This window comes from Alligator sinensis, unplaced genomic scaffold, assembly GCF_000455745.1.
Source record: "Alligator sinensis unplaced genomic scaffold, ASM45574v1 scaffold206_1, whole genome shotgun sequence".
In the NCBI taxonomy this organism is placed as follows: domain Eukaryota; kingdom Metazoa; phylum Chordata; order Crocodylia; family Alligatoridae; genus Alligator; species Alligator sinensis.
In genome coordinates, this window is record NW_005843055.1 from 156,006 (window position 1) to 179,562 (window position 23,557).

General features: G+C 54.3%; 2 protein-coding genes across 2 annotated transcripts in view; one reads left to right on the top strand and one right to left on the bottom strand.

Annotated features, from left to right (window-relative positions):
• Positions 1-12,566, top strand: part of LOC102369347 (long-chain-fatty-acid--CoA ligase ACSBG2-like) — a 45,851-nt gene extending 33,285 nt beyond the window's left edge. The window contains exons 15-16 of the mRNA XM_025193481.1: positions 615-861; positions 12,365-12,566. Coding sequence (XP_025049266.1) covers positions 615-861; positions 12,365-12,441 — 324 coding nt within the window. The 3' untranslated portion in view covers positions 12,442-12,566. The remainder of the gene's footprint in view (positions 1-614; positions 862-12,364) is intronic.
• A 7,636-nt stretch (positions 12,567-20,202) lies between these two features.
• Positions 20,203-23,557, bottom strand: part of LOC102369606 (long-chain-fatty-acid--CoA ligase ACSBG2-like) — a 27,504-nt gene continuing 24,149 nt past the window's right edge. Inside the window, exons 7-11 of the mRNA XM_025193475.1 lie at positions 22,253-22,486; positions 21,702-21,919; positions 21,350-21,489; positions 20,717-20,963; positions 20,203-20,279 (exon numbers count right to left, since the gene is read on the bottom strand). Coding sequence (XP_025049260.1) covers positions 20,203-20,279; positions 20,717-20,963; positions 21,350-21,489; positions 21,702-21,919; positions 22,253-22,486 — 916 coding nt within the window. The remainder of the gene's footprint in view (positions 20,280-20,716; positions 20,964-21,349; positions 21,490-21,701; positions 21,920-22,252; positions 22,487-23,557) is intronic.

Consider the following 23,557-nt stretch of genomic DNA (forward strand, 5'->3'; position numbering starts at 1 on the left):
ATTTAAACAGGTTGCTTTTCACCCCATCGTCCAAATTGCTGATAAAGAAATTGAACAGTATGGGCCCAAGGACCGAGCCCTGGGGGACTCCGCTGCCCACTTCCCCCCAGGTCGAATATGACCCGTCCACCACCACCCTCTGAGTACGACCCTTCAGCCAATTTGCAATCCATCTGACTGTGTAGGCATCAATGCCCCAGTTGCCTAGTTTTTTAATGAGGATGGGGTGGTCAACCGTGTCAAAGGCCTTGCTGAAGTCCAGAAAGACTACATCCATGGAGACACCTGCATCCAATGCTTTTGTGACCTGATCGTAAAAGGCAATCAGGTTGGTCTGGCAGGACCTGCCCCTGATGAAACCGTGCTGGTTGCCCTTGAGCATCATCCCCGATGCTGGCCCATCACAAATGTGCTCCTTGATGATCTTCTCAAAGAGTTTCCCCAGGATTGAGGTAAGACTGACGGGCGTATAGTTGCCTGGGCCCTCCCTCCTCCCTTTTTTAAAGATGGGGGCCACATTGGCTATCTTCCAATCATGTGGCACCTGGCCCGAGCACCACGAATGCTTGTAAAGCTGTGCCAAGGCTTTATGTGACGGGTTCTCCCTCCTCCAGTGCAAGGTGGATCCGGAGTCGGGGGCACCCCTGGATGAGCTGAGCCCCGAGGCTGTGCAGTTCTGCCGGGAGGTGGGCAGCCGGGCCACACGGGTGTCGGAGGTGCTGAGCACGCGGGACCCGGCTGTGTACCAAGCTATCCAGTTGGGTGTGGAGCGGGTGAACCAGCATGCCCTGTCCCATGCTCACTACGTGCAGAAGTGGGCCCTGCTGCCCAGGGACTTCTCCATCACCGGTGGGGAGCTGGGTGAGTGCTGGGAACTGGGCCCCTGGGCCTGGTGTGGGAGCCCGAGAGAGGCTGGGGTTGGGGATGAGAGCTGGGACCTGGTGCTGACTGTTGCAGCCAGGAGGAGCTGGCTACACCCAGCCTGCCCCTATGGCCAGGGAGCCTGCCCAGCTTCCACCTGGAGGCTGCTCATCCTCCAGCTGCTCCAGGACCCTGTGAGCCTGCCAGCCCCCTCCCGCTCTGCCCCAGAGAGCCTTCCTCCAGCCAGGGGAGCTTAGGACTGAGAGCTGGGCTGGGCTGGGCTGGGCTGGGCTGGGCTGGGACCCCTTGTCTCCTTGGGGCTGACATGGGGAAAGGCCTAGCAGTCTCCTACACCAGAGCCTTGCTGGCTTTTGCTGGGCTTTACTGGTGGTTGCATGGGGCCAGGAAGGAGTTTTTCCCTTCTGGTGCTACACGGAGGCTGTGCCAGTGCCAGTGCCCACGCCTATGCCCTTGATAGGGCTTAAAGCTGGAGAAGAAAACAGAGCACAGGAAGCTCCTGCTCTTCTTCCCTCTCCCATTATGTTTGTTGGCTGGCCCCTCAGTCCCGTTCTGTCCCCTTGGTCCTGAGGACACATGCTGTGGTGGCAGGAAGCATTCAGCAGGCTGGGGCGAGGGGCACCCAGCACTTCAGGGCAGTGGCACAAAGCACTTCTAAAGCAATGGGGATCAAGAATAAGAGTGCAGGAGTGGAGACAGCTGTAGAACAAACTGCAGCCAGCTGGGGTCTCTGTGCTCCCTTCTTTGCATGTCCCCATGAGCCAGTGGGTTGTATAGTTTAACAGAACTGTGACAGGCAACTTTGAAGGCTGAATCTTTCTTTTAACTGGTAACACCAGTCTGACCCGTGACCCCAGTGTGACTGGTGACCCCCATTAAACCAGTGACCCCAGTCTAACTAGTGACCCTGTGATTTTTAGTGGCTCAGTTCCAGTTTTGGTTCAGTAGGACAGGAAAGACGATGGTGCATTTCCTATCAGGTTCAACCAGACTGGGCTCTTTGGTTCCAGTTTGACTTCCAGTTAAAGCAGGGAGTCAGGGGAACATCCCCCCAGGGGAGCTGTGGCCTCTCCGATGTTGGAAGTGTTCAAAGACAGGTTGGACAGCAACTGGGCAAGGATGTTGTGGGCTATAGATGGGCAAAATATGAGGCAGGGATGGAAAAGCAGATTTGCTGGGGGATGGAGACCAAAGCCCTGAGGCCCGTGGGAAGTGGGAGACCTGAAGGAAACACAAGGAGGAAGGAGCAACAGAGGGGACTTCTCATTCTTCCTGAGAAATCAGGGCAATTGACCAGCCATCTCTGGTGCCTGTACACGAATGCACAGATCCTGGGAAACAAGCAGGAAGAACAGGAAGTCCTTGCACAGTCACAGACCTCTGACATGATTGGAATAGCAGAGACTTGGTGGGAGCTCACATGACTGGGGCATGGTCATGGACGGGTACAAGCTGCTCATGAAGGACAGGCAGGGGAGAAAAGGAGGAGGGGTTGTGATGTGTGTAAAAGAGCAGTATGATTGCTCCAAGCTCCAGTATGAAACTGGAGACAGGGCTGTTGAGAGTCTCTGGGTTAGAGCCAGAGGGGAGAGAAACAAGGGTGATGTTGTGGTGGGTGTCTGCTGTAGACCATCAGACCAGGAGGAAGTGGTGGATGAGGCTTTCTTCAAACTGTTACTGGAAGTTTCCCTGTCATAGGCCCTGGTTCTCGTGGGGGACTTCAGTCCCCATGATGTCTGCTTGGAAGGCAATACAGCAATGTGCAGGCAATCCAGGAAGTTTTTGGAGTGTGCTGGGGACAACTTCTGTGGTGCAAGTGCTGGAGCGGCCAACTAGGGGCTGAGATCCTCTTGCCCTGATGCTCATAAACAGGGAAGAATTGGTGGGGAATGTATGGTAACTGGGGCAGCAGTGACTATGAGATGACTGAGTTCAGGATCTGGAGGAAAGGAAGGATGGAGAGGAGCAGAGTAAGGATGCTGGACTTCAGAAAAGCTGACTTCAACCCCCTCAGGGAACTTATGGGCACTATCCCTTGGGAGGCTGGTTTGAGAGGGAGAGGAGTCCAGGAGCGGTGGCTGTACTTTAAAGAAACCTTGCTGAGAGTGCAGGAAGACTAGCAGGTATGGCAGATGACCAGCTGGGCTTAGCAGAGAAGTCCTCAATCTGCTTAAACACATAAAGGAAGCTTACAGGAAATTGAAATTTCGACAAACAATTGGGGAGGTGTATGACAGCATTTGCTCCGACATTCAGGGATGAAGTCAGGGAGGCCAAACCACAACTGGAGTTGCAGATAGCAAGGGATGTGAAAGGTAACAAGAAGGGTTTCCTACAAGTATTTTGGTAGCAAGAGGAGGATCAGGGAAAGTGTGGGTCTCTTACAGAATGGGGGAAGCAACCTAGTGACAGAGGATGCAGAAAAAGCTGAAGTGCCCAATGCCTTTTTCACCTCAGTCTTCACAGGCAAGGGCAGGTCCTAGACTAGTGCAGTGGCCAGCACAGTTTGGGGAGGAGGTGAGCAGCCATCAGTGGAGAAAGAGCAGGTCAGGGACTATTTAGTAAAGCTGGATGTGTACATGTCACAGAGCACTGTGGTGCCCTGCTCCTAAAGAGGGGAAACTGCTAGGGAGAAAGCCCTAGCAGAGAATAAGGAGCCCGGCTGTTGGTTGCCAGGGCAACCAGAGGAAGTCAGCTGACCAGAAGGGGCAGGACCTGGCTCCCTTATAAACCCTAGGGGCTGGGGCCAGAGGCAGTTCCCTGCCGGCAGCCAAGGAGGAAGGAGCTCTCCCTCATGGAAGAGAGGAGCAACCTGGCTGAAGGTGCAGTGTCTGACATGGCTGAGGGATGGCGTGTTCCCTGGTAGGCTGGACTGTTGTTATGGCTGGGTGGCTTCTGTTTATGTTATAGCCAAGGGGCTTGTGTTTGTGTTGCTGTTTGTCACCGGTGGTTTGGGTGAGGCTATTAGGGCTTGGAGGAGGCCTCATAGGGGACCCACAGCAGTGTGGGAACCCCAGCACCAGCAAGGGCACAGCATTCAGGGTGCACAGACCCCAGCCCCAGAGAGGGACAGCTGAGAGGCCCCAGAGAAGGGGGCATTGCTGAGAGGCCCCAGTGAGGGTGTGGAGAAGCCCCGGAGAAGGGGGCAGCGTTACCGAGAAGCCCCAGAGAGGGGGCAGCATTGTGGAGAAGGCCCTGAGAGACAGCAGCATTGTGGAGAAGGCCCCGAGAGGGGGACAGCATTACAGAGAAGCCCCAGAGAGGAGGCAGCGTTATTGAGAAGGCCCAGAGAAGAGGGCACACAGTGAGATAGGGCCGGGGAGAGCCCTAGCGCTGGAGAGGGCGCAGATCAAAAGAGGTAGGGCCCAGAGAGGACAAGGGGCCAGATTATAATAAGGCTAGGACATAACAATTTCTATTCCATCGGCGAGGCGTGGGCTGTGGTGTAGGGGAGGAAACAGAGCCACAGGTAGTGCTCCCTGGCCTCAGGACAGTACAAGGGTGGCCTCCTGCTAATTAATATCAATTAACAGCAAGACATGGCAGACGAGAAGGCAGGCGGCTGCCCCAGGAAGAGGTGCGTGGGCCACATTTAGATTGGCCCAGAGCAGGTACCTGTTACAGTACAAGTCATAGGGCAGGATGGGATTCACCTGAGGGTGACCAATGAGGTTGCAGAGCCACTGGCCATCATCTTTGAAAACTCATGGTGATCTGGAGAAGTCCCAGATGATTAGAAAAGGGCAAATCTAGTGCCCATCTTTACAAAAGGGGAAAAAGGAGGATCCAGGGAACTACAGATCAGTCAGCTTCACCCCAGTTCCTGGAAAAATCACGGAGCAGATCCTCAAGGAATCCATTTCTAAGCACTTGGAGGAGAAGAAGGTGATCAGGAACAGTCAGCATGGATTCATCAGGGACAAGTCATGCCTGACCAACCTGACTGCCTTCTATGAAGAGGGCAATCCAGGCTGATCTTGACAGGATCAGGGAATGGGCGGACGAGAACCTGATGATCTTCAACGCTGAAAAATGCAAGGTTCTCCACCTTGGGAAGAAAAACCTGCAGCATCCTTATAGACTCAGCAGTGCTATGCTGGCTAGCACTACGGACAAAAGGGACTTGAGGGTCACGATTGACCCCAAGATGAACACGAGCCATCAATGTGATGCTGCAGCTAGTAAAGCGAGCAGAACGCTGGCTTGCAGCCATAGACGCTTCTCAAGCAAATCCCAGGACGTCATTCTCCCCCTGTACTTGTCCTTGGTGAGGCCGCAGCTGGAGTACTGCTTCTCCAGTGGAGAAGCTTGAGAGAGTGCAGAGAAGAACCATGGGCCCACTGCCGGCTCTGCACTGCTCCCAGGCAAGTGGGGACCCAGGATTTGGGGGACCCTGCCCCACCAGACAGAGACCGGTAAATACATATAGCCATTATGACCTCATTTATCTGGTCCAATGAAGGCCAGCAACTTTTGGCTGCCAGCCAACCAATGTGAAATGCATCCCTGGTTGCTGGGTAGACTGGCAGGATCTTTAGCCCCCTCCCAGTCATGCTGGCAGTGTAAACCCCTGACCCAGGCATGTGACGCCAGGCGGGTAGGCACAGGGAGCAGGCTCCCCTCCCTCAGGAATGTCTCCAGCTCAGGTTACCACTCAGGGTCACCTGAAGAGATGGGGCAGGGCAGTCTTCTCTCTGCAGGGACCTTGGTAACCAAATTGTCATGTAGCAGAGTCTGGGGACAGACAGAGATGGTATTCTGCCACCCCCTCTACCACCTTTTACTAGCAATAGCACATTAACCAATTAGGAGTCTTAAAGGCATTGCATAACATAAAGTAACATCAATCCTCATGGTAAATTGCGGGAGTGAAATAAACCTAGGGAATATCTTTAGCTACAGAAACACCATAATGTGGATAAGCACTACATAGTCTCATAGTTTCGTAAATGTTAGGGGCTGGAAGGGACCTGACAGACAATCAGGTGAAGCCCCACTGCACTTGGGAAGGAAAGACTGCTGGGGTCAGATAACTCCAGCAAGGTGGGCATCGAGACGTTTTTTGAAGATTGCCAGAGTGGATGACTGACCCACCTGTAGGGAGAGTCTGTTCCAAACCCTCAGCACTCAACTTGTGAAGAAGTGTTTCCTTATGTCCAGTCTGAAGTGATTTTTGATCAGTTTGTGCCCATTGTTTCTTGTCCTCCCCCGCAGGGCCTTGGTGAATAGATGGTCCCCCAAGCCCTTATGTATGCTCTTGATATTACTTTTAGGCTGCCACCAAGTCCCCCCAAGTCTTCTCTTCTCCAGGCTGAACAGTCCCAAGTCCTTCAGCCTCTCCTCATATGAGTCATGTGCCCAGTCCTTCTCAAATCCTGTGCCCAATTTTGGGCCCCCCAGTACATAAAAGATGTGGACAAGTTGGAGAGAGTCCAGTGGAGGGCAACAAAAATGGTTGGGGGGGCTGGAGGACATGACTTTTGAGGAGAGGCTGAGGGAACCAGGTTATTTAGTTTGAAGAAAAAAAGACTGAGGGGGGATTTAATAGCAGCCTTCGATTCCCTTCAAAGAGGGGTTCAAAAGAGGATGGAGCTGGACTGTTCTGAGTGGTGGCAGATGACAGGACAAGGAGCAATTGGCTCAAGTTTCAGCAAGGGAAGTTGAGGTTAGATATTAGGAAAAACTGTCTCACAAGGAGGGTGGTGAAGCACTGGAAAAGGGTCCCAAGAGAGGTGGTGGAGTCTCCATCCTTGGAGGTTTTGAAGACCCAACGACAGAAAGCCCTGGGTGAAATAATGTGGTTGGGGCTGGTCCGGCTTTGAGCAGGGGGTTGGATTAGATGTGACCTCCTGAGGTCCCTTCCATCCTCGTGTCCTATGATTCTAGAACTGATTCCTGTCCCTCCATGTCTTCTCCTCCTGCCATTTCTTTTTCTCACCATCCTACCATTTCACTTGGGAGGCCACTTAAATTGCCACATGTACATGTTGCCTTTGTCCTATAGATTTCATAGATTTCATAGACATCAGGGCTGGAAGGGACCTCGGAAGATCATCGAGTCCAGCCCCCTGCCCAAAGGGCAGGAAGTCAGCTGGGGTCATAGGATCCCAGCAAGATAAGCATCCAGTTTCATCTTGAAGGTGTTCAATGAAGGCGCTTGAACCACCTCCGGTGGCAGGCTGTTCCAGACCTTGGGGGCTCGGACAGTAAAGAAGTTCTTCCTTATGTCCAGCCTGAAACGATCTTGAAGTAGTTTGTGACCATTCGACCTCGTCATCCCTTGGGGCGCTCTGGTGAACAAACGTTCCCCCAGATGCTGGTGGTCACCCCTGATAAACTTGTAGGTGGCCATCAGATCACCCCTAAGCCTGCGCTTTTTCAGGCTAAAGAGCCCCAGGGCTCTCAGCCTGTCATCGTAGGGTCTGCTTCCCTGACCTCTGATCATGCACGTGGCTCTTCTCTGGACTCTCTCAAGCTTCTCCACATCCTTTTTGAATTGTGGAGCCCAAAACTGGAAAGTACTCCAGCTGTGGCCTCACTAAGGCCGAGTACAGGGGGAGAATGACGTCCCGGGATTTGCTTGAGAAGCATCTATGGATGCAAGCCAGCGTTTTGGTCGCTTTACTAGCCACCGCATCGCATTGCAGGCTCATGTTCATCTCGTGGTCAATGATGACCCCCAAGTCTCTTTCTTCCATAGTGCTAGCCAACATAGCACTGCCGAGCCTATAAGGATGCTGCGGGTTTTTTTTCCCAAGGTGGAGAACCTTGCATTTATCAGCGTTGAACACCATCAGATTCTCGTCCGCCCACTTGCTGAGCCTGTCCAGGTCAGCCTGGATAACCTGCCTGTCTTCTGGTGTGGATGCTTTGCCCCAAAGTTTGGTGTCATCGGCGAACTTGGCCAGTCCGCTTCTGACTCCAGTGTCCACATCATTAATGAAGATGTTGAACAGTATGGGTCCAAGGACAGAGCCTTGGGGGACCCCACTGGTCACAGGACACCACGATGAGTGACTTCCATCGATTACTACCCTCTGGGTCCGACCACGGAGCCAGTTTTTCAGCCAGTGGATCGTGGTGGACCCAAGGTGACAACTGGCCAGTTTCACCAAGAGGTGATCATGGGATACCAGATCGAAGGCTTTTTTGAAGTCAAGATATATGACATCAATCTCTTCTCCCTTGTCCAGGTGATAGGTCACCTGGTCGTAGAAGGAAATGAGATTGGTCAAGCAAGACCTACCCGCAACAAACCCGTGCTGGCTATCCCTTAAGATGTTGGCGTCGGCCAGTCCATTAAGGATGGCCTCTTTAATAAACTTTTCTAAGATCTTCCCCGGGATAGAAGTCAGGCTGATGGGCCTATAGTTAGCCGGATCCACTTTCCTCCCTTTCTTGAAGATAGGCACCACATTGGCCTTCTTCCAGTCTTCGGGCACTACACCAGAGCGCCAAGAGTTTTCAAAGATCCGTGCTAGAGGCTGGGCTATGATGCTCGCCAGCTCCTTGAGTACCCTGGGGTGAAGATTGTCAGGGCCAGCTGACTTGAAGGTATCCAGCTTCTCAAGATGTTCCTTCAGAAAGTCAGCATTAATGGAGGGCAGGGGATCACCCTCACCCGGACTTCCCGGCCCTGTAGCGGGCATGGGCGTCCCATGGGACTGATGAAAGACTGACGCAAAGTACCTATTTAATAGGTTAAAAGTATCCTCCTATTTTCTACTCTTCAGAAGAATAATAGTCCAAACCATCTCAAACCTCAAAGAAAAAATTGTGGTTGGTTTCAGTGTTGCTGGGAATCTGAGCATGTTCTGCCATGAATCTACTACTGATAGTTACAGCAGTGCTGGTATCCACTCAGAAAATGGTTTCTTTTCCCCCTCCAAACTGTGCAAGCATTTCTGGAAAACTAAAGTGATGCCATCAAATGCATGCACTGAAGTCAATTAAGAGATGTCAGAAAACTTGAAATTAGACTCAGGAGATAAAATGTTGGGCTGCCTCAGCCTCAGGTTTGCTGGTCATTACATTTTCCTCAGCATATTTGCCAAAACTCAGACTTTCCCAGAACTAAGTACAGATTTGGCCAAGGTTGGTTCTCCACCTCTTTATCATTACCTGAAAGAGAAAAAAGCCAAATACACAGAACTATGGGTTTGGTTTTGGAGTAGTGCAAAAAGTGCTTTTATAATTAAACGTTAGTGCATGAAGGTCTTTTTCATTTCTGACCGCAAATCTAAGTTTGAACAAGACCAGCCATGATGCTGTGTGGCAGAAAGCAACCTTTGTTTCTTCCTCAAAAAAACTCTGCTCTGTGACAATTGTGATTAGGATGGGCCCAGCAGAGGGTACATACCTTTACCCTGTCTCTTTGGGTAACCTGAGCTGGATACATTCCTGATGGAGGGGGGAAACCTGCTCCCTCTGCCTATGTGACTGGCATCACATACCTGGGTGAGGGGCTTCCTTCCTGATGGGCTAGAGTCTGCCCGGCAACTAGTGATGTATTTCAAATTGGTTGGCTGACAGCCAACAGGTGCTGACCTCCATTGGACCAGGTAAATGAGGTCACAAGGGCTATATAAGTTAAGCACTGCCTGACTTGGGGAGGCAGCAGCGACAAGGGATACTCAGGAACAAAGAAGAGCTGCACCATCTGAAACTGGCTCTGCCTCTCAAAACTCATGATCAAGGAATGGCTTTTCTCCCGAGGGGACCTCCACAAACCTCTTGGGGGGAATCCCCAACAGCCTCTGGATGACACTTGTGAGTAACCTAACTGAGATCCAACTAGATGTATAGCTTGCAGTAACTCAGATGTGAGATCAAATGCTACCACAGCCACAGGAGTTTGCTCGATGGGATTTCTCTGATATTGCTCTACCCTGTACCCTAGTCTAACCCTACCCTCTGTGACCAATAAAGTTCTCCTTTGTACCTAGTGTGGGAGACTTATTGAGGGGTGGGTTTCATTATGCCCAGGAGGCCCCTTGGGTCTGCGCACTAAGGGAGACTATCCTTTTTGGCACCTGACTTGGGGAAGTGCCCCCAGTTCTTGTATTGGGTCGAGTACCTGTAGGACTATTAGGCCTGTGTTTCCCTGAGGACACAGGACTCAGACAGTCCCTTCTTGGGGTGGTGGCAGCACGTTACCCCCGTTCTCTGTGGTGGGGCTCAAAATGGGGTCTGCCAGGGCTTGGGCACCCCTGGAGAGACATGTGGAGTCTGGAAGGTGGACGGGCGTAGTGAGGTGGGAGGCTCAATGCAAGAGCTCCCCCTACTGGCCGGCCACACCCACAAGCAAAACTTTTTTTCTCAAGCTCTCATTATTTCATGCCTTGACTACATAGCTTCCCCTTTCTTGCACAGCAGGATGGAGCTCCAGTTTTAACTGGTTTCTTAAGGCTCTACCTTATTGTAAATAATTGAAAATATTTACAATTATTATCAGTTGTAAAAACAAAGCAACACAAATTGCAACCAAACTGATGAGACTATGAGAGAGGTTGCCAATTATTTGGGCTGGATGGCTGCTGAAGCAGTTTCAGAGAGCTGTTGAGAGCTCACCTGGCCTGGCCTGGCAACAGGGTGGAGGAGCACAATTGGTTTTATCCAGCCTCAGGCTGTCCACCCTGCATCCAATGCCATGAGCAAGTGGGTGAGGTCTCTATGGAGACCGTCCTGGATCCCCATGGGCAGGGTGCATTAGACTGGGTGGATGGGATTGGGCCGTGGGCAGGTGGGGAGCAGTGTCTGGGAACAGGATGGGAGGGCAGGGATGAGGCCAGGGATGAGGGAGTTGCACTAGATGTGACCTCCTGAGGTCCCTCCCAACCCTCATTTTCTATGATTCTGTGATCTATGTTTTAGCTTGAACAGCAGCAGGCTCCAGCAATATTCAGGGCTTAGGAAAGGGATAGTCCCTACTTTTTGCTCAGCAGCCTAGTGCTCCTTTTATTTTCTTGAGCAAGTAACTGATTGCTGCTGGCACAATGAAGGTATTTGATATGATTAATCAAATATTTTAACTTTTAAAAGTGGCAGTCTCCCAAGTGTTCCAGACAGAAAATGCCATTGGTAAAAAAGTTAAAACATTAACATTGCAATCTCCACATTTTGGTTTAAACAGAAAAAAACAACAACTCTGTACCAAATATATTACTTGGGGATGGGTTGCGGGGGTGGGATTCATCTAACTGTTGTTCATGTAAGGTAAGCACAGAGAAATAATGGGAGTTAAATTACCCAGGAGTTTATAGCTTTGCCTATGTTATGTAAAAAAACTGGTCTTCAAACTAAAAGAACTTGAGTGTTTTGGAAACTATTTTATAAAATTAAGTGATTAAAACCACTGACTACTTTGGAAGTTAATTTTACCTAATTAATCAAAAATACTGTTAAAAATATGTTGAAAACATATACATCAAAAGTTCAAAAATGGAAAAAAACCAAACAAATTAGACGAATGCATAAAACACATAATTAGGAAGTTTTTATTTTTACTTAAGCCATTTTCAGTAGTATCGCAGGAAAGTCTGTGCCACCTATACAAAAACGTCTTAATAATTAATCAGATAAGGCTGGAAGGTATCATGCCTAGTAAAACACTGGAACAGGCTCCCCAGAGAGGTTGTGGAGTCTCCATCCTTGCAGGTTTGAAGACTCGGGTAGACAAAGCCCTGGTTGGGATGATGTAGCTGGGGCTGGTCCTGCTTTGATCAGGGGGTTGGACTAGATGTGACCTCCTGAGCTCCCTCCTAACCTTCATTGTCTAGGATTCTATGAAAATATGGGGCAGGGAGGGAATTTCCCCCCACTTGCTGCTACACGTCTGAGGGGGTTTAAGCTTACCCCAGAGGCACCGGGTGCTGGGTGCAGCCCAGGCCAGGATGGAGATGGGGCTGAGCCAATGCTCCTCTGGGACCAACCCACAGGGTCCTGGCTAGAGGGTTGGCCCCTGTGCTCAGGCTCAGACTGATGCTGCACTGGGAGCAGGGAGGGATTTCAAACTGGTCCAGACTGGGAGGTTTTGCCTTCCACTGCCGCAGGGGCATGACCTGGGCCTGGGGTCTCTGGGGCATCCATGACCCCCTTGGCAGCAGCACATTGGCCCATGACTCTCCCTGCTGCCCTGGGGGCAGCGGCGGGGGCGATGCCTGGGGCTGTCAGGGTGACAGTGTTATGCAGCTCTGAGCTTGGACACGGGGTTTGTTTGGGATGGTTTGGACAGGGCTGGTCCTGCCTTGGGTTGGACTTGGACTGGATGCGACTCCCTTGGGCCTGCAGCTATGAGTCTCAGCAGCCCTGATCCAGAACAGCTGAGCTGCCCATGGTGGCAGGCCCAGAGCTGGGCCAGTTGGAGGGAAGGGGCACGGGGAGTGGGCCGGGCTGGGCCAGGTGGAGGTTGGGGGCACAGGGCCAGGTGGGGCTCAGGTGGAGGTAGCTGGCCTGGCCCTGATGCTCTCCCTCTGCTTGGTGGCAGGTCCCACGGCCAAGGTGAAGCGACAAGCAGTGCTGAGCACCTACAAGGATGTGATTGGTGGCTGCTACCAGGACTAGTGCCCACACCCACGGTCTGCCCCCTGCCAGAGGTCCAGGCCTGGCGCCACTCTACCCTGGGGAGACCTGTGCCTGGCCTGGCCCGGCCCTTCCTCTTGGTGAGAGCAGGGACAATAAACCCTGGGGAGAAGCAGTGCTGTAGTCTGGGCTCCTTGGGGATGTGGGGGAGGAGGGTCTGTCCCATCCCAGGGGGCCCTGGGCAGCAGGCAGGAGCTTGGGCAAGGGGGGCTTATAGTTTCATAGTTTCATAGTTTTAGGGTCGGGAGGGACCTAATAGATCTTCTAGCCCGACCCCCCGCCAGGGCGGGAGAACAACAAAAAACCCTAAACAAAAACCGGGACTCAAATGAGTCCAGCCAGGTAGGCATCCAGCCTCTTCTTAAAGACCCCCAGGGTAGGGGCCAGCACCACCTCCCTTGGAAGTTGGTTCCAGCTCCTAGCCGCCCTAACTGTGAAGTAGTTTTTTCGGATGTCCAATCTGTACCTCCTCTCCATCAACTTGTGCCCATTACTCCTTGTTATGCCAGCGGGGGCTAGGGGAAACAGCGTCTCCCCCAAACCCTTCTGGTTCCCCCTAGTGAGTTTATAGACGGTCACCAGGTCCCCCCTCAGCCTTCTCTTGTGGAGGCTGAATAGGTTCAAGTCCCGCAGTCTCTCACTGTAGGGTCTGCCCTGTTGTCCCCGGATCATGCGGGTGGCCCTCCTCTGGACCCTCTCCATGTTGTCCACATCCCTCCTGAAATGGGGCGCACAGAACTGGACACAATACTCCAGCTGCGGCCTGACCAGCGTCGCATAGAGGGGGAGGATCACCTCCCTGGCTCTACTCGAGATGCACCTGTGGATGCACGACAAGGTCCGGTTAGCCCTGCCAACCATGACCTCGCATTGTCGGCCCATGTTCATCTTGGAGTCAATAATGACACCAAGATCCCTTTCCGCCTCCGTGCTCTCAAGTAGGGAGCTCCCCATCGTATAAGTGTGCTGCTGGTTCCTACTACCCAAGTGCAGCACCCTGCACTTGTCCGTATTGAAACACATCCTGTTCCTGTTTGCCCACCCCTGTAACCTATCCAGATCCTTCTGCAATCTCTCTCTCCCTGCTAGCGTGCTCACCTCCCCCCAAATTTTGGTGTCATCAGCGAATTTAAACAGGTTGCTTTCCACCCCAACATCAAGATCGCTGATGAAGAAATTGAACAGCGCAGGCCCCAGGACCGAGCCCTGGGGGACTCCACTACCCACCTCCCCCCAAGTCGAGTATGATCCATCCACCACCACCCTCTGAGTGCGACCCTTCAGCCAATCTGCAATCCATCTGACTGTGTAGGCCTCCCTGCCACAGTCGCCTAGTTTATTAATTAGGATGGGGTGAGAGACGGTGTCAAAGGCCTTGCTGAAGTCCAGAAAGACTACATCCACCGCGACACCTGCGTCCAGGGGGTGGAGCTTTCTCAGGGGGTGGGGCCAGGGGCGGTCAGGGAGGGGGCAGGGCCGCTATGCCCTTGGGCATGTGGTGCTGCTCAGGAACTGGTGGCAGGGAGGAGTGACAGGCATGGGATCCAGTGGGGTGGGGTGGGGTGCCCTGCCCCTCATGCCAGCGAGCACGGGAGACTGCAGTGTGAAGCGACCGCGGCAGAAGCAAGTGTGAGGATCCCAGGTGGTGGCGGATGGAGTGAGCTGGACAGCTGGGTTTTCTGAGCTGAGGCCAAGGCCAGGGCCAGGAGGCCCTCTGGCCACCACTTACACTGCTCCCACCCCCCACCTGGCTCCGACAGTGGATGTGGCCTTGACCCCCTCCAACTGGCCTCAACCCCCCCAATTGTCCCCAAGTCTCCACCCCATCCTGGCCCCCCAGCCCTGAGCGCCCCCTTCTCCCAGCCCAGAGCATCCCCCATCTCTGCCCTGGCCTCCCCCTTGTAGGGTGACCACCCTCCCTAATTGGGCGGGACAGTCTCGGAATGAGATCATCATGTCCCAGTCCCAGGCTGCATGACTCCAGTACTGCATTTGTTCTGGATTCACAGCATCATGCAGGGATCCAGGAGATGGAGACCAAAGCCCTGAGGTCAGTGGGGAAGTGGGTGATCCGGAGGAAGAGCAAGCAGGAGGGGCAATGGGGGTGGGGGGTGCTATCATACTTCCTGAGAAATCAGGGCAATTGGCTAGTCACCTCCAGTGCCTGAACACGGATGCACAGATTTTGGGAAACAAGCAGGAAGAACAGGAAGCCCTCACACAGCCACAGACCTCTGATGTGATTGGAATAGCAAAGACCTGGTGGGAGCTCACGTGACCAGAGCATGGTCATGGACGGGCACAAGCTGCTCAGGAAGGACGGGCAGGGGAGAAGAGGAGGAGTTGCGCCGTGTGTAAAAGCTGTATGATTGCTCAGAGCTCTAGTATGAAACTGGAGACAGGCCTGTTGAAAGTTTCTGGGTTAGGGTCCGAGGGGAGAGCAACAAAGGTGATGTGTGGGACCACCAGACCAGGAGGATGAGGTGAAGGAGGATTTCTTCAGACAGCTAGCAGAAGTTTCCTGGTCACAGGCCCTGGTTCTCATGGGGGACTTGAATCACCCTGACATCAGCTGGGAGGGTAACACAGCAGCATGCAGGCAATCCAGGAAGATTTTGGAGAGTGTTGGGGACAACTTCCTGGTGCAAGTGCTGGAGTGGCCAAGTAGGAGCCATGATCTTCTTGATCTGGTGCTCACAAACAGGGAAGAATTGGAGACGGATGCAGTAGTAGATGGCAACTTGGGCAGCAGTGACCATGAGATGATTGAGCTCAAGATCCTGAGGAATGGAGGGATGGGAAGCAGCAGAGTAAGAACTCTGGACTTCAGAAAAGCAGACTTTGACTTGCTCAGGGAATTCATGGACAGGATGCCCTGGGAAGCCAGTCTGAGGGGGAAAGGAATGCAGAAGAGCTGGCTATGTTTTAATGAAGCCTTACTGAGGGCACAGGAACAAACCACCCTGATGTAGTGGGCAAACTGAGCTATGCTAAGGCTTTTTAACCATTGCCCAGACCCTCCTAGAACTAAGCAACAAAATTGAACAGACGCCTGCTGTGGCCCCGGGAGATGTGAGCACCGTGAGGGCACTAGGCGAGCAAGGCACAACAGTTTCCATATAAGGAATGCGGTTGGCACGGAGCCAGGGGATTGGACCATTTGGGATGAGAAAGTTACAACGGTGATGGACAAACAAAGGAACAGGTGTGTTTTGTGTTGCCATCCTGGGGAGACAGGACCAACGCTGGAATTCTTGTTCAAACAATAAGGAATCCAGAAACGAACATCCTGCGCACCCAGCAGAGGATCTGAGGCCTGGTGCCCCCGAAGGCCACTGCTGTAACATCTCAGGAACCACTTGCCAGGTCATATTATGGGGAGGAAACCTGTAATAAAGCCTAAGGATTGCTATTAAAATTCACTTGAGACCAAATCAGATGAGGGGCCATGTCAATCCTTGGGGTGTCTGGTAAAAGAAATCCGAGGGGCAACACTGATGTGCAGGACGACTAACAAATACAGAAGGTGACAAGCTTGGCTTAGCAGAGAGCTCTCTCGTGAGCTTCAACACAAAAAGGAAGCTGACAAGAAGTGGAAGCATGGGCAGATGACTAGGGCAGAGTGTAAGAGCAGTGTTCAGGCATGCAGGGATGAAGTCAGAAAGGCCAAAGTGCAATGAGTTTTGCAGCTAGCAAGTGATATGAAGTAGGGCTGTGCGAAATTTCGCCACCAGTTTTGTTTCAACACTGTTTCGACTCATTTCAAGGTCAAAGCAGAAAAATTGAAATGGAACAGATATGGTCGAAACAGCCTTGAAACAAAACAAGGCAAGTCGAAATGTTTCGCCGTTTTGACGCTGTTTTGATCTTTCAGCTATAATGGGTTATAATGGGGAAGGTAGAAACAGCCGATAACTGTCATTTCTGGCCTGATTTGGATGAAAGTTGCAGGAATGGTAGATAGGTGCAGAGCGCCCCAAGGAAAAACAAGGACCAATGCTCACAAACTCCTCCAAGACCATTTTAGGTTGGACATAAGGAAAAATTTCTTTACTGTCCGAGCCCCCAAGACCTGGAATAGATCCCCTCCAGAAATGGTACAGGCACCTACTCTGGACTCATTCAAGAAATGTTTGAATGCTTGTCTTGCTGGGATCCTTTGACCGTAGCTGACTTCCTGCCCCTGGGGCAGGGGGCTGGACTTGATGATTTTCAAGGTCCCTTCCAGCCCTAATGTCTATGAAATCTATGAAACCATTCTCTAACAGTTTATAGCCATTGTTCCTTGTCCTCCCCAGGGCCCTAGTAAACAGTTTATCTCCCAGCTCCCAAGAGTCACCCCTTAAATACTTATAGACAGCCACTAAGTCCCCTCTCAGTCTTTTCTAGCCTAGGCTGAACAGTCCCAGATCCCTTCCTTAATCTTTCCTCCCAGGGTTTGTCTTCCAGGCCCTTAATCATTCTTGTGGCCCTTCTCTGGACCCTTTCAAGATCCTCCACATCTTTTTTGAAGTGCGGCACCCAGAAGTGGACACAGTACTGCAGCTGGGGTGTCAGCAGCGCTGAGTAGAGAGGAAGTATCACTTGCTCGCACCGCATCGGCTAATACATCCCGGTATGCTATTAGCTCTGTTGACTACAGCCTTGCACCGGCAGCTCAATTTCATCCTGTGATCAACCATAATCCCAAGGTCCCTTTCAGCCATCGTGCTGGTCAGGACTTCTCCTCCTAACCTATATTCATGTTGCTGGTTACTTCTCTCCAGATGAAGCACTCTGCATTTATCCTTATTGAACTGCATCCAGTTCTGCTCTGCCTGCCTTTCCAGCTTGTGCAGGTCTGCTTTTATCTGCATCCTATCTGCTAGCATGACCACTTTTCCCCATAACTTAGTATCATCTGCAAACGTGGCCAGCATGCTTTCCACATCCTCATCGAAATTGTTGATAAAGATGCCGACCAGCACAGGGCCAAGAACCAAACCCTGCAGGACACTACTGGCCACCTCCCACCAAGATGATACAGACCCATCCACTTACACTTTCTGGGTTCAACCCCATAGCCAGCTCCAAACTCACCTGACTGTGGACTCTGCCAGCCCACAATGCCACAGTTTTTATATAAGAGCATCATGGGAGACCATATCAAAGGCCTTTTTAAAATCCAAGGATATGACACCAACTACGTCTCCCATGATCATAGGAGACGAGGTTGGTTAGACATGACCTGGCCACAGTGAAACCATGTTGGCTATCCTTCAGCATCATGCCTCCTGCTACTCTCTAACAAATGGACTTCTTGATATTTTTTTCCATAATCTTATCTGGTTTTGAGGTCAAACTCACCAGTCTATAGTTTCCCAGAACTTCCCTCTTCCCCTTCTTAAATATTGGCACAACATTGGCCCTTCAGAGATACCCCTGAGAAATTGGAGCACTGTGTCAAAAAAAATTTCATGAGGTTCAACAAGGACACATGCAAAGTCCTTCAATTCGGACAGAGCAGTCACATGCACTGGTACAGGCTGGGGGCTGCCTGGCTGGGCAGCAGCTCTGCAGAAAAGGACCTGGGGGTGACAGTGGACAAGAAGCTGGACAGGAGCCAGCAGTGTGCCCTTGGTGCCAAGAAGGCTACTGGCATCCTGGGCTGCATCAGTAGGAGCGCTGCCAGCAGATGGAGGGCAGTGATCCTTCCTCTCTATTCAGCACTAGGGAGGCCACATCTGGAGTCCTGTGTCCAGCTGTGGGCCCCTACTTCAGAAAGGATGCAGACACATTGGAGAGAGTCCAGTGGAGGGCAATGAAAATAGCTGGGGGGCTGGGGGACAGGACTGGTGAGGAGAGGCTGAGGGAAATGGGCCGATTGAGTCTGCAGAAGAGAAGACCGAGGGGGATCTGATAGCAGCCTTCACCTCCCTGCAGGGGGGCTCCAAAGAGGATGGAGCTGGGCTGGTCTCAGTGGGGGCAGATGACAGAAAAAGGAGCAGTGGGCTCAAGTTGCAGCAAGGGAAGTTGAGCTTAGATATTAAGAAATAGTCTCTCACAAGGAGGGTAGTAAAGCACGGGAACAGGCTCCCCAGAGAGGTTGCGGACTCTCCATCCTTGGTGGTTTTGAAGACCTAGCTAGACAAAGCTTTGGCTGGGATGATGTAATTGGGGCTGGTCCTGCTTTGAGCAGGGGGTTGGACTAGAGCTCCCTTCCAGCCCTTCTTGTCTATAACTCTGTTTGAGAAGAGGCTGGACAGCCACAGGTTAGGGATGATGTAGGAGGAGCAGCACCAGAGTCCACTGTGAAGCCCAAGAGCTCCCACACCTGCACCACTTGGAGACCTGGGAAGAGCTCTGCAGCGCAGGGCAGGGGGAGTTCAGAGAGGATGGTGCTGAGCCGCAGCAGAACCAGGTACAGCTCAACAACCGCCTTGTACATGACACCGGATGGAGGAGCTATGGGTGCTTGGTAGGGGTGAGGTGACGGCCAGGGGAGTCCTGACTGCAGCTGGAGGCTGCCATGGGCAAAGCTGCATTGGCTGAGGGCAAAGCAGAGGGCGCTGGGCTTTGCTGGTCACCATGTGGGACTGTTACAGCTGTGATGATTTCTTCACCTCCCCCAGAGGTGCTGGGTGCTGGCTGCAGCCCAGGATGGGGACAGGGATTAGGCTGGGCCAAGGCTCCTGCTGGGACATTTTCTTGGAAGATCCTGGCTGGGGATCTTGCCCCTCGGCTCAAGGCCAGACTGCAGTTGCAGGAGTATCACCCCATGGCTGTGGGGGTCTCATCTCACTCTCTATGGGCACAAGGGGCCAAGGAGGGGCATGGTCCTCTTCCTGGAGTCTCTCAGGGGATACTTGTGACTGCTGGACACTGACATTGCCCTTGTCCCCCTGGTTGTCCTTCAGCAGCTCAGGCTGTTCCTAGTGTTTTGGGCTCTGTGGCTCGCAGTGGCGCAGAAGAGCTGCTCATGCAGTTTTAAAGATAGGTTAGACAAACTTTCTAGAACAGTTTGGATAGTGATCCTGCTGGGGCAGGGGAGTACCAGAGGTGATGTCCTGAGGGCCCTTTCTCCCCTATTCTTCTATGGTAGGAAGTGCAAAGTCCAAAGGCACTTATGGCTCAAATGCAGACTGGGGACTGGGCAGGCAGCAGCAGTGCAGGACAGGGCTGGGAGATTATAGGGGATGGAGAAGCTGATACGAGACCGCAGGGTGCAGGGCACACAGAGTAGGGCCATGGGGCAGGGGTGAGCACACTGTTTGGGGAAACCAAGGTTTATGGCACAAAGACTCATGTATTACAGGTCTGAACAGGGCTCAGCCTCTGCTGGGGCAGGGACCCTCCAACAAGACGACCTGTCCCAGGATACCACAGCCTGGTAGGAATGGGATCTCCTGTGGGGTGCAGGAGGATTCCCAGAGAGACTGCTCCAAAACCCCCAAACAGCCCCCTGTGGTTCCACGGCAAGAGGAAGGGGAGGACCTGCCAGTGCCTGCCATCGTTGGCCCCTCTGAGCACCATGGCCCCACCCCGATGCATATTTCCACCCCCTCCCTGACTGCCATGGCCCCACCCCTGACACTTAGCCCCACCCCCACCTGGCTCTAACCCCCAAAGAGCCTGGACACAAGTCACTGCTTCCCCATGGTTTATTGTCCTGCTGCAGTGGGGAACGGCTGGGCTGGGCTGGGCACAGGCCCCTGGGCCAGTGTGGCACCGTTTCCGGCCAGAGCCAGAGCCGGGGTACAGATGCTAGTCCTGGTAGCAGCCACTGATCCTGGTCTCGTAGGCGCCTAGCACCACCCGGCGCTTCAGCTTGGCTGTGGGACCTGCCTCCAGCAGGGGAGAGCGTCAGCATTGGCTCCATGCCCCGCGCCCCATGCCCTGCCCTCTGCCCTTCCCTAGCCTGCCCTGCCAGCATGAACTGGCAGGCCGGGCTGTGCTGGGGCCTTGCCGTGTCACCCATGCAGGAAGCTTCCAGCTAGCCTGGCTCAAGATCCTTCCCACCTGCACCTGCCCTGACCTCCCGGCCACAGGGCACGCAGCTCCTGCTGGCTGCAGGGAGGCTCCCAGGGCCCTGCAGCAGCTGGATGCTGGGGCGGCCCCAGGAGCTGCAGGTGGGTGGAAGCTGGGCAGGCTCCCTGGCTGGAGGGCACAGGCTGGGCATAGCCGGCTCCTCCAGGAGGTAGCAGTCAGCCCTCGCCCCCAGCCCTCACCCCTCTTGGGCTTCCGCCTTGGTCCCAGGGGCCTGCTGCCCAGCACTCACCCAGCTCCCCACTGGCGATGGAGAAGTCCCTGGGCAGCAGGGCCCACTTCTGCACACGATGGGCGCGGGACGGGGCGCGCTGGTTCACCCGCTCCACGCCCTGCTGGATGGCCTGGTACACGGCCGGGTCCTGCATGCTCAGCACCTCTGACACCCGCGTGGCCTGGCTGCCCAGCTCCCGGCAGAACTGCAGGGCCTCGGGGCTCAGCTCGTCCAGGGGCGCCCCCGACTCCGGATCCACCTTGCACTGGGGGAGGGAGAGCCTGTCACACGAGGGCAGGTGGGCAGCCAGTGTGGGGAGACTGGGAACGTGGGCACAGACCCTGCTGCGGCAGCCACAGCTATGCCAGGGCAGGCGCTGGGGCGCTGGGTGTGGGTGAAGGGAGGAGACATCAACGATGGAAGGGCAACAACTACCCATGTGTAGGAGTGATACAGAACAGCACAGAGTGTTAAGCCATCATGGACCCAGGAACAGGGGCTATGGCTGTGCTCACAGGTTTACAGTAGCTATTCCCCTGCTGCCCCCATGGGCTGCCCAGTGAGTCCACACCAAAGGACACCTATGCCTCTCCCTGCAGGACCCATCCTGCCGGGACGCTGGGAGGAGGCAGTGCCCAGAGATGTCCCCACCTTCAGAGTGAGCAGCATGGACAGGAACTTCCTGCCGTCACCGACCAGGATTGCATTGCTGATGATTGGCACCTCCCTCTTCACTGCTTCCTCGATGGGCACCGGGGCAATGTTCTTCCCTCCTGCCGTGATCACCAGCTCTGCAACCGGCACAGTGTCATGGGGCGGGAGGGCAGAGCCATGGCAGGGGGAAGCCCCAGGACAAAGGCAGTGAGGGGGTGGGGGGCAGGGTGCTGCAACAGGACACAGCAGGGCGATGCTTCTCCTGCCACCCCTCTGCACCAGGCCCTCCAGCCCCGCACCACCCCTGCCCCTCACATGCCCACTCACTCCAGTGCACTCTGGCCCTTACCCTTGATCCTGCCCACAATGTAGAGGAAGCCGTCGGGGTCGCAGCGTGCAAGGTCCCCTGTGCGTAGCCAACCTGCCTTGTCCAGTGCCTCCTGTGTCGCGGCCTCCATGCCCAGGTAGCCCATGAAGACATGGCGGCCCCAGCAGCACAGTTCGCCGGTGCCCTCCACGTCCGGCTGCTTGATGCGGGACCTGCAGCCTGGCAGTTCCTTCCCGCAGCTGGAGGCAGCCCCCGCACCCTCAGCGGCAGTGGAAGCTGTGGGGGATGGGGGCGGGGCAAGGCACCTCTCCCCAAGGACTCGCACATGCCTGGGGGTGACTGTGTAGCCCCTGAGGTGCTCTGTCCTGAACCCCCCTCCCCTGCATCCCCAGCTGGGAACAGGTCCCTGGATACTCATGCCCCAGTCCCTGCTTTCCCCTCCACCTGTGCCAGACACTCACCACCCCCTTGGCCCCCAGCACACCTGGGCTTGCACCTTTGTCCCAGCCTCTGGAACTTCTGGTCCTGCCCCCCCCACAACCCCAGTCCTGCCCCCCCAAGCCATGCCCCACCTGAGGATGCGACAGGAATGGTGGGTGCAGGTGCTGTGTGGCCCACTGCTCTCACTCAAGCCGAACAACTCGAGGATGGGCAGGTGGAGGCTCATGAAGAACTCCAGCGTGTCCTTGGCGGTGGGCGCTGCCCCAGTCAGTAGCACAGTGCAGCGCTGCAGCCCCAGCTCCTCGCGCACCTTCCTGAACACCAGGCGCTCGGCCAGGGCAAAGCCCCAGGGCATAGAGCCATCCCTGTGGGGAGGAAGAGCAGGGCTGAGGCTGCAACAGACCACAGGGCTGGGTTGTGGGTACTTTGCTAAACTTCCGGGGTGTCCTGGGCCACAAGGCTGGCATCATCTGCCCTGGATGTTGCCTGCCCAAGGTGCCCCCAGCACCTGGTATCCAGCCTCTCACAAAGCAAAGAACCCTGCTGGGCTGGGCCAGGCTGCGGTTCCAGCCAGCCCAGGTGCTGGAAGCTGTCCTGTAACGGGGTCCCGTGGGGACAAAAGCCCCCAGGCCCACCTTTTCCATGCTGCTGCTGTGGTCTGAGCTGCCCGGCAGGACTGGGGATCCTGGGCAGCACAAGGCAGTCACCTGCAGCTGTCACAATGGGAATCACTGCCAGCCACTGACCTCAGCTCCATGTTCCCAGCTCTGCTGGCAGCCCCCAGACTAGAGGCACGGTCCTAAGGGATGGCTCTGCAGTGGGAGGCCTCATGGACCTCTGCAAATGGGTTTGGCCCAGCTGCTCTGTTGGGGCTCAGCTCGGAGCCCTGGGAACAAGCAGTCCTGTGCTACAGTCTCTCCCCAGGGGTGACCTGGGAAAGCCCCAGTCATTCCCCAACAGCTCAACTCAAGGGGAGCTGCTCCTAGAGCCAGGGAAGGAACCATGCCTAGGCACAGCTGGGTCTAGGCATGACCCAGCTGGGCCTCCCATGGGGGAGGAAGTTTTAAGCCAGGTGGATGGTGGTGCTTTGGGTCAGTGCCACCACTAGGGATAGGCAGGCCCACGCTCTTGGAGGAGTTGAGGGAGCAGGGCAGGCCTGTACCCTCAGCATGTGCCTGGCATCCCAGTAAAGAGCTGGTCTGGCTCAGAGCACCTGCACCATTTGCTGGCTGGGTCACTCACAGCAGCGAGTGAGTGGCTGTGGGGGAGCTCGGCCACATCATAGAAGGATGTGGGTTAGGCTACATGGGGGGCAAGGAGAAAGGGATTTGGTGGTGGGGGTCTGCTACAGACCCCCACATCAAGGGGAAGAAATAGATTCGGGGCTCCTGAGGCAGCTCTCGGAGACCATAAAAGCTAAAGAGGCGGTGGTCATG